The 16671-nt window shown below is 41.5% G+C and overlaps 2 protein-coding genes across 6 annotated transcripts in view; both read right to left on the reverse strand.

Annotated features, from left to right (window-relative positions):
- LOC148366461 (gypsy retrotransposon integrase-like protein 1) overlaps positions 1–16671 on the reverse strand; it is a 129790-nt gene that overhangs the window by 80212 nt on the left and 32907 nt on the right. The gene's annotated exons all lie outside the window — the stretch shown is intronic.
- slc4a5a (solute carrier family 4 member 5a) overlaps positions 1–16671 on the reverse strand; it is a 119967-nt gene that overhangs the window by 54206 nt on the left and 49090 nt on the right. For all 5 annotated transcript variants that reach the window (XM_088336906.1, XM_088336905.1, XM_088336904.1 and 2 more), the window contains exons 9-12: positions 11067–11224; positions 10895–10982; positions 4432–4586; positions 4227–4355 (exon numbers count right to left, since the gene is read on the reverse strand). In XM_088336906.1, coding sequence (XP_088193032.1) covers positions 4227–4355; positions 4432–4586; positions 10895–10982; positions 11067–11224 — 530 coding nt within the window. The remainder of the gene's footprint in view (positions 1–4226; positions 4356–4431; positions 4587–10894; positions 10983–11066; positions 11225–16671) is intronic.

The raw sequence follows: 16671 nt of genomic DNA on the forward strand, positions 1-16671 counted from the left end.
TGCACAATATATCGTTCGTAAGTTAAATTTGTTTGTAAGTTGCTTCAGTGCTATATTTTGTATGTTTAAGGTTTATTCAAGTATATTTAAGGCTTTATTAAGTAACCTGTATTGTTTTGTACTAAATAATAAACATTTCATAAAAAAATATGTTTTATAAGGTAAATAAAGTTAAGTTTAACTTATTTTTGGAAGATGGGCTTCAAGAGTTAGGCTACAGCCTCCGTGGTAAAAAGTGGCCAAAAAAAGCGATCCTTTTCTCAACCGCATCAAGCTTTCTTATTCCATTTTCTTTTCAAAAGAAGCAGCTCACCTCTTCCTTGTACTTTACACCAACCATAATGAATGGATGCACAAGAGATTAAACAATAAAAATGTTAAAAATCTTAGTACACATTGTACTGTATGTTTACACACGAACTAGGCAGTAGAAGCCAGATTTCTTCTTCGGGGTGGATGCTGGGTGACCTCTTGCAGTGCCACCACACGCCAGTAGAGGCGGAAAGAAGCAATACAGTAATGTCCTGTACTCGGAATAAGGTGCACACAATACAAAATCTAACGGATACTTTTCAACATGCCGATTTTTTTTTCCGTATCTAACGTTTTAGTAAGTCGAATGGTCGTACACACAAGTCTCACGAATTGGTCGGGAGACTACCGCTTTGGCTACGATTCTCCCGCCTACCGAGAGCAACATCTACGATTCCTAAAAATTTCTTTTTTTTTTTTGGTCGCCAAAATTTTTATGTGAACAAAGTTTTGCCGATTAAAATGTAGCCGAATTATCCATAGTCTTTATCATCGTCTTTTTTGCCGTTCCGCACCGGAAAAAGCTTTGATCGAGACTCGGCAATCATAATCGAGTAATAATCGTTACACCAGAAAAACCAGAAAATTTGGAATATTTAAACATTGTAATAATCACATGTAAACATAAGATAACAATAAAGTAGAATGAAATAATCAAATAATAATAATAATAATAATAATAATAATAATAATCGCGTCGAAAAAAAAAATCTCCCGATTTCCCATTTCTGAAACTTAACATGTATGGTCGTAAGTCGGGGAGCGTCTGTATATGTTCTATCTCATCTCATCTCATCTCATTAGCTGCACCGCTTATCCTCAGTAGGGTCGCGGGGGTGCTGGAGCCCATCCCAGCAATCAACGGGCAGTGGGCAGGGGACACCCTGAACTGGTTGCCAGCCAATCGCAAGGAACACGGGGACAGACAACTCACTCGCTCATTCACACCTAGGGACAATTTGGACCGGCCAATCCACCTGAAATGCATGTTTTTGGAACGTGGGAGGAAACCGGAATGCCCGGAGGAAACCCACGCAAGCACGGGGAGAACATACAAACTCCGCACACGAAGTCTGGAGCTGGATTTGAACCCACGCAGGAAGTTCCCATGACATGAACTGTGCCGCACATGCACTAACCACTGCGCCGCCGTGCTGCCCCGTATATGTTATATGTGTCTCATTAATAATTACATTCATATAGGGTCAAAAATGTACTACTTTAGCCTTCCTGGGAGTTGGCAATTTCGCCGACTGCTTTCCACTGGAAATTATGTTAAAGTTATGTAGATCGGGACCAATCACAGTTCAGCTGTTTCATCAAGCATAGTTGTGATTGGTCTTGACGTGAAGTCAGAAAAGATCGTTTGGCCTTCCTCGAAGTTATAAAAGCCTTACTTTGTAGCTTCCTTGAAGTCAGACAAGTCACAGTTTTTATTTTCTTGTCACGGTTGCCATGGCGCCCAAATGGCCCCCGCCCTTGTGGCGCCAGCTGCGGCTCGTTGACAGATTGGCTTTCGGTCTATTCAAGCTCAGTGCTCTCACTCTTCCTTTGTCAGTCCGTCAACAAACCTCTGCCCCGCAAGACGTGGGTTTCGACTCGGTCCTGTTTCCTGTTGTTATTACCTGTCCGGTATTGTTCCCGTTTATTTTGTCCTGTTTGATTTCGGTTTCCAGTTTCGTTCCCGTCTAGTTCTTCCTGTTTAATTTCGATTTCCTGTTTTGATATCTATCCTGTCTGTCCTGTCCAGTATCGACCCCATCTGTCCGATATCTGCTCGGGCAATTGGGATCGATCTCGTCGGCCTCTAGCTTCCTATCATTCCACGCCGCCTAAGGTGCATGACTCCCCATTTCCCGTAAAATAAAAGGCTTGTGTGAGAAACGTCACGCATTTGGGTCCTGATCCTGTTTCGGTTCATGACATTTCTTGATTTAAAAAAAAGTACTTTTTGCTTTCTTTAAGGTTGGAAAACTTAGACTTGGTATTTTCCTCCAAGTTGAAAATGTCAGACATTTTACTTTCCACGAGTTTGGAAATTTGTGACATTTTGCTTTTCTCTAAGTCCGGAAAGTCAGACCTTTCAGTCTACATTTTCGCCGTCTTTAAATTTGGAAAATTAGGATTTTTTTTTACCGTTTTCTCACAATAGTAGGGCGCACTGTGTTAGAAGGCACAGTCTCCGTAGCTGGTTCAATTTCTCTATTTAACACATACAAAGGGCGCACCGCACAATTGGGTGTTGGCAGGGTTGGTTAGGGTTACTTTAACTGGATTACTTTCAAATACTTTTGGATTACTCCAATACCAAATATGCTAATAAAAGACAAAAGTAACTAAATATGAATGAATATGAGTAATCCAAAAGTAATTGAAAGTAATCAAGTTAAAGTAACCCTACCCAAAAATACAGCGTTAGCAAAACTGAGTTTGGTTTTGGTTTATCTAAGTATTGATTACAAAGTAAAACACACGGATGAAACACATTTTTTTTTTTTAAAGGCGCCGTAGCGAGGGGCACAACTGGGTCTAAAAACTCTGTTTTTACAGTTGTGCTTTGCTCAACGATCCACTGCTCGAGTCTGTCCTCCAACTCTGGCCACTTCGCCTTTTACCCACGAAAGCTCACTGCGTTTTCTTTATTTGTCGGAGTTCGTTTTTCAGCTTCCTCCACTTGCAAACCATCGATTTAGCAGTTTTCAATTCTCTCGGGCTGCTGGGTTTCCATGTTCTTCCGCGTAGTGTTAGACACACCACGGTGGACAAAAACAGGGAAAGTATTCCATGGAGGGATTTAATGAATATTTGGGGGACAACTTTGTTCAGCCTCCAGTTGCTCAATAACTTTCAAATTGCCAGATACGCTACAGCAATTAGCATCCATGAGTACTTCCGTAAACACAGCACATTGAGTGTGACGTCACGTGTCCTCTTTTGCACATGTGGCAAAATCGCTGTCTTTTGAAATGCTGTTTATTGAAACGGTTGTTTTTTTTTTTTTATACAGTCCTTTTTTACAAATACAGTGGAACCTCGGTTCTCGACCATAATCCGTTCCAGAACCCTGTTCGAAAACCGATTTGTTCGATCACCGAAATCATTTTTCCCATTAAAAATAATGTAAATCGTTTTAATCCGTTCCAACACCCTGAATGTTTACCTTGAATGTTTAACGTAAACATAAAGCTAACCCATGCTAATCGTACGTTCGTGTTATCGTAATCTTCCGTACAAAAGATTAAGCTAACATGAATGTGTAAAAAAAAATCAGGTCGTTTACAAGTCATTTAGCAACCGGGCCTCCACAACAAGTGGTGAGGTTCATTGGAAAGGGGGCTCCGTTCCAACATCCTGAAAGTTGGGCTCCGTTCCAACACCCTGAATGTTTCCCTTGAATATTCAACGTAACATAAAGCTAACCCAGGCTAATCGTACGTTCGCGTTATCGTAATCTTCCTGCGAAAGATTAAGCTAGCATGAACGTGTAAAAATAAAAATAAAGGATAAAGAAAAGAATTATGAATAGGATTTCTTACCTTTGTGGTGGTCAGCAGAAGGCGCAGGTGGACGGTGGAGTTATTATTTCTTTCTTAAATGCAATAGTTGTACGCACTACTTTTCTTTTTTCACCTGTAGCAACTTTGCCGCTTGCACTGACTTTCTTCGGAGGCATAATAAGGGGCTGAAACATCTGTACGCCGCTCAGCATCGCACCCTAGCGTACGCACTCACGCATTACCGGCGTTCGAACCCCGATTTTTTTGACCGAACAGCGAAGCAAGAATTTCTCAAAATTTTTGGTCGGACTCCGATTTGTTTGAACTGAGAGGGGTTCGAAAACCGAGGTTTCACCGAACACTATTTAATTTCTCATTCTTTAAGATGGGGAGATTTTCCTTTTCAAACTTATATACCGTCCGGTGAAGGCCAGTTCCTCTCCCAGTTCATGTTGTACTGGCATTTCCTCATCCTCAGCCAGGCCTCCACCTCCACCCGCTGTGCCGTTCATCTGCCCCAATTCATTCAAGGAGAACACCGACTTCCTGAGGATGGCATTCACAATGCAAATGCATTTTAAACCACGTGACTTAAATGCACCGCTAGAAGAAGAAATCCCACCTTTTGTCCGCCGAGGGAACTTTCTTGGGCGGCTCGATCCTGATTTTGGGATCCCATTCCCCGGGCGGGAGCACAATCACCTCATCCAGAAACTCATCTATGCCTGCAATGAGGTCCTCACGGTCTCGAGCTTTGTAAGCCACGTCGCTAAAAAGCTGCGAGAGGACAGAGTCAGATTTTAGCATTTCCATACCTGTCAAGCTCCAGGGCTCCATACCCTTACAAAATACAAAAAAATCTTACATTTTTTTTTCAAATGTGTTTATTTATGTAGTTTAACATGTTATATTGTAATACAAATTGCATTTGATGCAGTAGAGAGATTCACTGACTGTTTTTCTTCAAGGTACATTAGAAGGTTAGGCTGTCCGGAATGCATCAGACGACTTTGGATAATAGAATTCCTGTGATCGCTGACGAGGGAATTAGGCCTTGTTTTGATAAACGCTTGGCATTGCTTTGAGCTGATAAGCTTTCTTGTTGTGAGTCCTCTAGACGTGGTGGCGTCTTCCGGCGAGGAGGAGGTGATGTTGGCACCTGACCCACCCCATGGGGGGGGGGGGGGGGGTTCGTGACGCACCGGTTGGACGAGGTGGGGAGTTCCTGGCTCGCCCAGGGGAGGAGTCAGCACGCCCCACGGAAGTGGCCGATGACCCGACGTGTCAAAAAGACGGAAAAACACAGATCGGAGAATGGGAGATGGGAGGCTCGACAAGACTAATTAGGCTAATTCGACAATAATTCTGCAAAATTCGATGAAATTCACCTAATAGATAATTAAAGAAAATAAATCTGCCCCCGTGTAAAAATGCCTGTCTCTTGTCAATATGTTTCCCTAAAATTACGAAAAGAGCATGCATTGTTAGGAGAATAAAGTTTGTGTTTGGTTAATGGAGTCAGATAACTAATTTGAACAATTTGGTAAACGCCACATTTGGAATATAGTTTTTTCCCTAACATTGTACATGTGTTTCGTTATATCATATATATTGTTAATTAACATTTTATTGTGAGATACTGAGTTGCTCGACATGAATGAGGTTTATTATAAAAAAATTAAGTAGCTTGGATGTTCACTGTAGAAGGAAAAAATACATGCAAACATAATTAAGTAAAATAATACATTTTCTTATTCAAATTATGAATTTATTTTCTGCATTAAATTATTGTTGGTAATATACCGATTAGAGGGATAACCACAAATCTGTCTTTTTTCATTTTCTCCTTTTATACTTCCTTTTTTTCTTAACTTTTTTATACAACATAACAATTCGTAATATAATGCCTCAAAGCAAGTGAGCCGTTGGAGAGCCGGCTTTCTTTTAATGAGTTGAGCCGAAAAAGCCGGTTCTCTAAGAAGAGACGGACTTCCTTTCACTACACAATTACCACGTAATGATGCATGATGGGAAATCCCCAGGCGGCAGACGCATTCGCACAGTAGCATCAAACCGCTCGCTTCGTTTGCAACGAAAAAAAACGATACCGAGATAGAGGCTACCGCGGCGAACTCGTTTGACTCGATTGATTCGCCGTTTCGTGATAGTCGGTGTATACCGGATGGTACCTATAATTGACAAATTTGCGTTTTTCCGTACAGATTTTCTTGTACACAACTTAAAATGCATAATAAACGTACCTTGTACGGCAAAAACGTACAGGTTGACAGGTATGCATTTCATTTCTTTTAATGATTCGTATGCGCAAAACTTTAATATGGTTGAGTATTTTATAGGAAGGGTTGGACTCAATTTCATCCTTTGCTGTCCTTTGGAGACTCATAGGCCGTAAATTCCGCAAGGCGTATTGACATTTCAATCCCGGCTGGATTTCATTCCGGAACACCTGCCAGTCACTAGCAAATGATGCGCCCGAGGCTGTGACTCAAGCGCAGAAGAACATCATTCAGCAAAGGAAATGATAGAACTGACGGTAATTGACAGCAAAATTAGTCTATTTTCATGGTTCGCTCCATCCTTTCGAATGGTAGACTACATTACTGGGAATCAAAAACAAAACGCAGAAGGAACATAACTCTCCCAGGGCGGTCTTTAACAGGTTCAATCATCAGTCCGAGGGCAGGCATATTTTTCCCACAGTGGCGGCTTGTTCATTGATTTTCTCCCACCGGCCCTCGCAACTTACTTCATCTTGGTGTGGGATTTTTTTTTTCCTGGGCTTCGATTTGAGAGCAGTGAACGGGTTTTACAAGACAGCCGCCCTGGAGATGGATTTAATAATTGAGGCAACGGTTATTAAGATGAATGCGGCACTGTTAAGGTTCCGTGTTTCAATTGATTGTACAACAAGGAGAAAAAAGTCTAATTAAAGCAGTGCTCCTCGATTATTTTCTGTCGCGATCCCATCCCCCCTCTCCACAGAAGAAGAAAACCCCCCAAAAACTCAATAATCTTATCAGCGTGATTTTGGTGTAATATCTTGAATTGACAGCTGAATTTCTTTGGCATCATGCTGTCCGCTGCCAACACTTTAACACAGGGGTGTCAAACTCATTTCAACTCGGGGGCCACGCGATAGAACAAACATTCTGTCGGGGGCCGGACTAGTAGATTCAAGAGAAAGAAAAAGAGATAAAGAAATAAGAGAAAGAGGGAGGTAAAAAGGAGAGAAGGCAGGACAAAGAAAGAGAGAGGGAGAAACAAAAGATAAAAAGTCGTGAGAGAGGGGGAAAGAAAGGGAGAGGAAGAAAGAAATCCAAAGAGAAATAGAAAGACAGAAGGAGAGAAAAGAGAAAAGAAAGGGCAAAGGGTAGGAAGAGAGAAAGAGAAAAGAGAGAAAAGAAAAAAAGGAAGTTAGAGCAAAATAAGTTAAAAAAGACAGAGAGAGAGAAAGAGAAAAAAAGCAACAAAAGAAGAGAAAAAGAGAGACATAGAGAGTGGGAGAAAAGGGGTGAAAAAAAGGGAGAGAGGGAGAGAGCGTGAGAAACAAAAGATGAAAAGTCGTGAGAGAGGGGGAAAAGAAAGAGAGAGGAAGAAAGAAATCCAAAGAGAAATAGAAAGACAGAAGGAGAGAAAAGAGAAAAGAAAGGGCGAAGGGTAGAAAGAGAGAAAGAGAAAAGAGAGAAAAGAAAAAAAGGAAGTTAGAGCAAAATAAGTTAAAAAAGACACAGAGAGAGAAAGAGACAAAAAGCAACAAAAGAAGAGAAAAAGAGAGACATAAAGAGTGAAAGAGACAGAGACAGAGAGTGGGTGAAAAGGGGTGGAAAAGAGGGAGAGAGAGAGAGAGAGAGAGAGAGAGAGAGAGAGAGAGAGAGAAAGAAATACAAGTACAGTGTCTTTGTTCAAGGCACCTCTCTTCGGCAATATCAAGTTGACATATTTCAACCTGCAGCTTGTTTTCCTCTTGCGCTTCTCTGAATGTTGTCTCGCGGGCCGGATCTAATCCCTTAGCGGGCCTGATCTGGCCCGCGGGCCGCCTGTTTGACACCTGTGCTTTAACACGTAGCAAGCTCACTTGTATTTCCTCGTCTTCTACAGTAGTCGCAATAAAGCTGATTGCTACATATGCTTCTATAAATTTCCGCATTTTGGCTTTTAGGAGACTTTTGTTTTCCTCGATATCATCTTCTCATCCACGTTAAATATTTATTCATGGGGTCACTGGAAGGTTTGCAACACTGTCATCCATGCATGTGCAAAGCGTGGATGCTTTACCACCGAGCACACACTCTGCCAATGAGAGTGCTGCTGCCCCCTAATTTAGTGGAGGTGAAATTGCACTTTATTCTAGGACAGGTGCAACCAAAAACAAGTGCTAAAAAGAACAAGGAAGTAATACAAACTACGGAGACAGATAATGACCCAAGTGCATAATTTTCATTCTTATTTTTTTGCCTTGCCTCTCAAAATGTTTTGGGGTTTTTGGTTGGCACCCTTAGCAACGAGATGGTAAGCCATCATGTCACCTCTAGGTGAACCTCATGTTACGTAAAATAAATACACTTTTCTTGATCCACGATTATTTTTAAAATCGTATATGATAAAGTACTTTTGCTTAGTATTAAAATCAATGTTGTTGTTCGTTTTTTAAAATTATGTTTGTTTTTACCGCTTGCAGTTGCAAAATAATACACAATGTCCCATTAAGTACTTAATTGATGAATTTTTACCCACGACTGAGAAGTTATTGGTCAAATGGTAGTATTTTATTGCAGAATTATATCGGTTAGAAAGGATAGTTTTTAAAAATGTCAAGATAATTTTCTTCTATTGTGCAGAAGTCTGGGGCAATAATTCCAAAAGTTCACTACAGCCCCTTTTTATCCTCCAAAAACGTGCAAATAGAACCATACAAAGGGTAGGATTTCGAGATCATACTAATATTTTATTTCTGCGGTCCAAAGTATTAAAATTGGATGATTTTGTCATGGTCGCCTTGGCGACCGGTCTGCCCCGCCCCCTGGGCACCAGCTGAAGCAGTTCAACTAATCGCGTGTCTGCTATTTAAGGCTGGATTGTGGGCTTTGCGGGTGCTGGCTCATTACATACACATTGTCCGTTCTGTTATGCCTTGTCCTGTTTTGTTGAGTTGGAAGAAGCCTGTGTTTGCACGTTTTGTTAAAACCTGTTTGTTCTGTCTTGTCCCTGAGTTATGGACAACTTTTATTTTGGTAAATAAAAGTTTTGGATCATCACGCAATTGAGTTCTCCCTTCCTGCCTCCTGCCTCTGTTCTGGTCCGGTCACCCCTTCCACTCCAACTCGTGACAGATTTAGTAAATGTTTTCACTGCACAACTGCTATTTAAGGTCAACAAAAACATTCATAAATTATTCATTCGGAAAGACAGAAATTATAACTTGAGGGGCTATAGTAAATTCATAATCCCAAAGGTGAGAACCACCAGGAAAAGTATGTGTGTGTCTGTGTGTGGAGTCAAATTTTTGAACAATTTACAAGACGAGATCAGTGTCCAACTATTAACTTGTTCAAATTTAAATACAAAAAAACATTACTGGCGGAATACAGAGATGAAGAAAATGGGTGATACGAAAGATTGGGAGTAGTGCGTCTAGAACTATGGTTAACTTTGTTGTTATTGTTGCTATTGTTATATCAGAACTGTTATTATTAATATTATTACTATTGTTTTTATTATCATTGGTGTATTTAATAGGGAAGATGAAGGGGTAGGGAATATAATCATTTGCTTCTTACTACCCCTTTTCGAACATATTATGTAACATTATTTTGTTGTTGAGTCATTGTTTTTGTTTTGTTTTTATTTTAATGTTCGAAATAAAGTGTTCATTCAATTTTGATCATTCAATGTCAAGTAAAGGAAATATTGTGAGGGCACTAATGCTTTTGATTATGTAAAATATATACTTTTTAAGAAATAAGACGCAAAAAATGATAATGCATTAAAGGAACATCGTACCAGAAAATGAGCTCTGGAACAACTGTCCCTATAGCTTGGCAAGCAAGGCAATGGCTCCCTGTCAGTATTATTATTTTGTTGTTGAGTCATTATTTTTGTTTTGTTTTTATTTTAATATTCGAAATAAAGTTTTCATTCATTCTTATTGGAGTAGCATTCCAAAACTAAACTTAAACCTCGGACGGCAATGAAATCAAACAAAAAACACTGGACTGTGTGTACTGTAAGATCAAACATCCAGTTGTATCCACCATTTCTGTTTGTCCCTCACCCCCCCCTCCGGAGAAAGCAGAGCCTATTTACAACAAAGACAACAAAGACAGTTAAAACATGTTCTTTGTTCCTTTATCTCTTTGTTTCATTATCCTCACTGTAAAATGTGGAACTGGAGTCGTCCAATTTCGTTGTTACAATATATGCCATGTTGTAACAATGACAATAAAGGTATATTCTATTCTCATCTCATCTCATCTCATTAGCCGAACTGCTTATCCTCATTAGGGTCGCGGGGGGGGGGGGGGGGGGGGGGGGGGGGATGGAGCCCATCCCAGCCATCTCCAGGCAGTGGGCAGGGGACACCCTGAACTGGTTGCCAACCAATCGCAGGGCACACAGGGACGGACAACTCATTTGCTCATTCACACCTATGGACAATTTGGACCGGCCAATTCACCTGAAATGCATGTTTTTTGGAACGTGGGAGGAAACCGGATTGCCCGGAGGAAACCCACTCAAGCACGGGGAGAACATACAAACTCCGCACAGGAAGTCTGGAGCTGGATTTGAACCCACGACAGGTTCCCATGACATGAACTGTGCCGCACAGGCGCTAACCACTGCGCCGCCGTGCTGCCATCTTTGCAGAACTCTTGTTGCGTTGAATATAATTGTGGTCGGAACGACAGTGGTGAGCAACTGGTCCTGTGACTATATATTCTATTCTATTCTATTCTAAAAGTCGAATCTACTCAACATCCTTTCAAGTGATATCCAATCCAACAGAAGATTGCATCTCCAATGGTAAACCTTGTCCCAGAAACAATTGAAGGAATCCAATTACTCACATCATCGACCATCAGTGTGGCGATGGCTCGGCCTATCTCGTTATATGACCTGGCCTTTCCCTGCGGTCCCAAGAGAATGAAAAGGAATCTGTGGAGAGATAGAAGAAATGAGAATGATCTGCAAAGGCCAAAGATTGGATGAGTGAGGTTCATACGGTCCGTGACATTTCACCTGGTGGGCACGGGCACCTCGGTCAGACCTCCGAGCGTTGTCGCTTGGGACAAGCGAACAAAGGCCACGAAGGGTTTGTTGAGGAAATCCACTTCTCCCACCAGTACGTTGGAGGCCTCGGCATCTCTGGGGATCTTTTTCATGAATTTGTTTTTCAGCTGATAATCAAAAAAAAGGACACACGGGTAAGGCGGTGTTTCAGAAGACTCATTCGCACTGTTCAACAATCGCTGGTTCTAGGTGCTAACAAGCTAAACCAGGGGTAGGGAACCTATGGCTCTGGAGCAGTGTTCCCTCATCTCACAAGAAAATCTAGCCAGTGCACAAAAATGAGGGCTCAATATTACTAATTAAGAAGCGGCTCAAGTCAAAGTTACAGTGCATGAAGGTAAAAATACACGGGTTCCCCTGACGTTGTGTCCTAAATGCGATATTTTGAAGTCGAGTCGAAGTAGAACGAAGTTGAGTAAAGTTAGTAGAGTTTGTCAAGAACCGGCTTCCTCGGCTTGGCCCACTAAAAGGAACCGGCCCTTTCGGGTCCTAAACGGCTCTTCGGGTTGTTTTTTGCTTCTTTAATACCAACATGACCAAATATGATGTAATAATATGCACAAAATGACTTAAAGGAAGGGGGGGATAGAACAAAAAAGAAAAAAAATACCAAAATGAAAAAGTAGTGAAAAGGAAGAGAAAAAAGAAGGAAAAATGTAGAACAAAGCCAGAAAAAAAGAAAAGAAAGAAATGTAGGAAAAAAGTAGAGAACAAAAAGAAAAAAGTAACAGCTCGGAAAAAACAAACATAATGAGATTTTTTTTAAAGGAATTAAAAAAAAAGTATAAACAAAAACACAGAAAAAAGAAGAAAAAGTTTGTGTTGCATTCAAATAATTTCCAATGATATCAAGTGAATCTTGTTGCCAACATTGTACTTCCAGTACAAAATGTGATTAAGTACAGTTCTGTATCTTACTAAATAAGCCCCCAAAAATGTTAATATTATGCGACAAAATATATCAGGAAATAAAAAGAAATGGATATCTTGTGAAAGAATTGTAAGAACAAACGACGTTTGTAGGCCGTACAACTTTTGCGATAGTACATGAGTCAATTCATTCACAAGAGAAAAATCATTTTGCATTGCCGGAAACTCTGCAAAATGTAACTTGATGTCAAGTTTTGGACATCTTTGATAATGACTTAGTGTCCACACTTGGGATCATGGTTGCTCACTGTTGTTTCAAGCGCTGCTCACCGACTTTGTGTGAACGCTCAGAACCGTGGAAAATTACAGGGAACATTGCTCGGGAGCCAGATACGGCTCTTTTCATGAGTACGTATGGCTCCGAAATAAAATGTCACTGTTGCACATCTCTCTGTGGCGTTCCAAAGTCAAGTGATTTCATCCCGATTTTAAAAACGCTGGCAAACGACTTTGATTGGGTGAGCAGTACAGGTGGGCGGATCCCTGCACACAGCAGGTCGGTGTCGGAAACGAGTCGTAAGCCAGGACAGGAGAGTAGACGTAGTCGGGAACAAAAATGAGTCGTAAGCCGGGACGGGAGAGCAGACGTGGTCTGGATCAAAACAGGCCGTAGCCGGAGACAAACGGGAGCGAAAATGGGACAGGTGGGAGTCAGGGTCGAAAAAGGCTTGCCTAGTATACACAGAGGTTCGCAGACGGACTGACATCAGAGGATTGACAGGACTGGGATTAAGTAGGGACAGGGAGCCAATCAGAACCCGCGGCAGTTGGCGCCAAATGAGCAGGCACAGGTAAATCACATCGGTAATCATGATATATTAATATTGAAAATCATAAGATTTATTCTTCCAAATCCGAAAATCATGTGGATTATGTGAATAATTTTACAAATGTTCAATATGAGCACATCCGAGACACGGCATATGTCAAGTAGGTAATCCGGTTCCTTCCAAAAACACTGAAACTATCATGACCAGAACAGAATCAGTACCCAAATGCGTAGCGTGAACCACAACTTAATTGAATAGAAAGAGGAAGGGCAGGATCGTGATCCGAATACGGAAGTGGATCTTCCGTAGCGGGAGATAGTGGTGTCAGGGACGGAAAGACAGGTCGATAGCCGGGACAGGAGACCAAAAACGTGGTTGGAATCAAAAACGGGTTGTAAGCCGGGACGGGAGAGCAGACGTGGTCGGGATCGAAAACAGGTCGTAGCCAGAGACAAACGGGGGAGATCAGGAACGGCCAGGTGCAAAAACGGGTGCAAAAACGGGACAGGCAGGAGTCAGGGTCAAAAAAGCCTTGTATCAACAGAGGTTTGCAGACGGACTGACAAAAGGAGAGTGGCAGGACTGGGTTTAAAAAGGGACCGGGAACCAATCAGGTAGCCTGTAGCGGCTGGCGCCAAACGAGCGGGCACCCAAATCAGTCATCATAACAGAAACATATCTTGGGTAACAGTCTCTGAACTGGTCCATTCATTCAAGTTTCTGGGTACTTACTTGTCAGCTGACCTCACATGGACTGTCAATGCTACTGATATTCTAAAGTCAGCCAGACTAAGGCTCTACTTCCTTCGTCAACTCAAATCATTCGGAGTCCGTCAATCCATTCTAGTCGATTTTTATCGTGCTATCATTGAATCCGTTTTAACTAGGTCAATCACAGTTTGGTTTGGTCGCGTCAATCAGAAAGAATTGTCAAAGATGGTATCAGTAGTGAGGACGGCAGAGGAAATAGTAGGTACTGGCCTCACGTCCCTACAACAACTTTTTTACTCTATTCTTTTTATTCTTTTAAATCTATTATTTAATCATTATTGAGTGTTCGCGTGTCAAATGATTTCTTGTATATATCATGTTTATGGTTTATACTAGCTGAATAAATAAATACAATACAATACAATACAATACCTTTCAGGTTGCTATTTTTCAAGTATATACAAACACATTATCTGCTTGTGAGTCCGTACATGGAAATACATACCGTAAATTCCGGACTATAAGGCGCTACTTTTTTCCCAAATGTTCAGCCCTGCGGCTTATTCAGTGAAGCGGCCAATTTACGGAATTTTTCTAACGGCCACCAGGGGCGCTGGAGTATAATAGGTAAGGTTAAGACCAGTAGAATATGTGCGCCAAGAAAGACTGCAACCTCTAAGGTTAAGCATACTTTTTCTGTAAAGTTAAGGTATATTCTGATAATGAGGAAGGCGCCCTTGATGGCGATAGCTGTGAGGAGGAAGTTGAGGACGATCTTCTGTAAATTTCACAATTATGGATTACTTTTTATTTAACAGGCACGTTTGATTCATTGCGAGCGTGATCCTAGTAGCGTGTTGGTACCTTTCAAAGGCACGGTTTGGGATGAATGTTATATTATTATTATTGAAGCTTTGAAAACTCTCTCCCTGTAACCGTCTTTCTTCGTAAATATGTGTAACCATGTATAATATGTATTTGCAACTGTATATTTTTGTAATGTATTTTATTTTAGAGATTTATTCTGTTATGTGTTCTACGGACGAATCAAAAAGAAGGGGCGGAGCAAACGCAGGCTGATGGGAATTGGGGTAAAGCTGAGTTACCGGTAGATCTGTTTGTTTTCGCAGCGGACAATAGTGGATATATATTTTTCCCACCCTTAACTTTGGAAATATACATTTGTTTCCTTGGATTACTTTCAACGGGACCCGGACTTTGCAAGTCTGCATCATATCTTAATTACGGGTATCATTTTCCATTTATGATGTCAACTGTGTTTCTAAGGTTGTTTACAATCTATGTGGTTACAATCGCGGAACTTACAACCTGGTCCGGTTACATTAGTGATTGTGTCACATGTATTAATGCGGGCGCACGCGGCTTATACATGGGTGCGGCTTGTATAAGTACAGAAGTGACAATTCACCTAAAAAGTGATGGGGGCGGCTTATAATCAGGTGCGCTCTATAGTCCGGAATTTACGGTATATCTATTATTATAATCAATTATTAACATTCAAATATTTTTTAGAACCCTCCTAAAATTCGTGTCGATGATGAAATACCCTGCATTACCGTGAAACACATTTTCTTTACTTTTAATTTGTTTGTAATGTATTACATTGTCAGCCCGTCGACCGGCCACATGTTTCAATGGAGAGGTGTGACACAAGTTTGGCACCACATTAGCATTCAATATTAAAACAACCATTGCCAAGAAACAACATCTGTAGCGCCATGTGAGGAGGGCAGAGCACGTGAACCGTATCGATTTTTTTTTTACTAGTTCGATTTTGACTCAGAGCCGGCAAACTATCGTTTCACACGTTCCGAACAAAAGTCAGTTAAAACAATTTAAGTAACCGTGCTACATTTGTATTATTGTCAAGATTACTGATGCGAGTCTGCTCCTTTGGCTGCCTCGGACGCTGATTGGCTGCCTGTCACTTTTTATACCCCCGTCTTCCTGTCACCGGTTGTCAGTCCGTCAAGTCAAGTCAAGTCACATTTATTTATATAGCCCTTAATCACAAAAATGTCTCAAAGGACTGCACAGGATTACAATGACACAATGACCTGATCTTAAACCAACATGCGGGCAAGGAACAACTCAAAATCTCAGCGTGAGGAAAAAGAGAAACCTTGTGAAAGGACCTCACAAGTGGTATCCCCCTTCCAGGATGACCAGGGTGAATCCCAATTAGCTTTACTATACACAAGCATAGTAAACACTAGGTAACATGTTGAAAATTGGTCCGGAAAGTGCATCTCTGCCAGCTGGTCCATGCAGGCGTTCACATGCTTCAGGTCAAACGCTGGTCCGCTGACTCATCTCCAAATCGTCCTCCGTCTGCGAACCTCAGCTTACGCTAGGCAAGCTTTTCGACCCCGACTCTCTCCTGATTCCCGTCTGTTTCCCGGTTCCGACCCCTTTTCTCATCTCGACCACGATTTTTGCTCCCCCGTCCCAGCTACTGATCTGTTTTTTTCCGCTCTCGACACCGCCATCGCTCGCCACGGAAATACCACTTCCGCGTCTGAGCAACCTGCTCCCCGTGACCAGCGTTCACCGGATCGTGTGTACAATCCTTTCCCTTCTTCCCAATAAAACTAAGAGAAACACACGCAAGTGGGTCCTGTCTCCGTTCTGGTCCTGACAATTATTGTGTTTTTCCCAGTTAAACATCTTCTACGGATCATTATTTAGATCAGACAATTGGTTATTGGTATGTGTATCTATATTATTGCTGTCATGTGAAAAACAAACTATTATTTGTTTATTCATGGTATATAAATAATCTCCAAGTGCTTTACAAAAGAGTTATTTAAAGGGTTAGTAGACACTCAATTTAAGGAGAGTGTCACGGTTACCATGGCATCCTTTGTCCTATTCATTATTCTGTCCAGTTTTCGTTCCCGTCTTGTTTGTCCTGTTTATTTTCGATATCCTGTTTCATCATCTACCCTGTCTGTCTGTCCCGTCCTGTCCGGTATCGACCCCATCTGTCCGATATCAACTCGGGCAATTGGAATCGATCTCGTCGGTCTCTGGCTTCCTGTCTTTCCACGCCAGACCGCTGTCTAACGTGCATGACTCCCCATTTCCCGTAAAATAAAAGGCTTGTGTGAGAACGTCACGCG

Source organism: Urocampus carinirostris, chromosome 5, assembly GCF_059441175.1.
Source record: "Urocampus carinirostris isolate Australia breed hairy pipefish chromosome 5, RoL_Ucar_1.0, whole genome shotgun sequence".
Lineage (NCBI taxonomy): Eukaryota > Metazoa > Chordata > Actinopteri > Syngnathiformes > Syngnathidae > Urocampus > Urocampus carinirostris.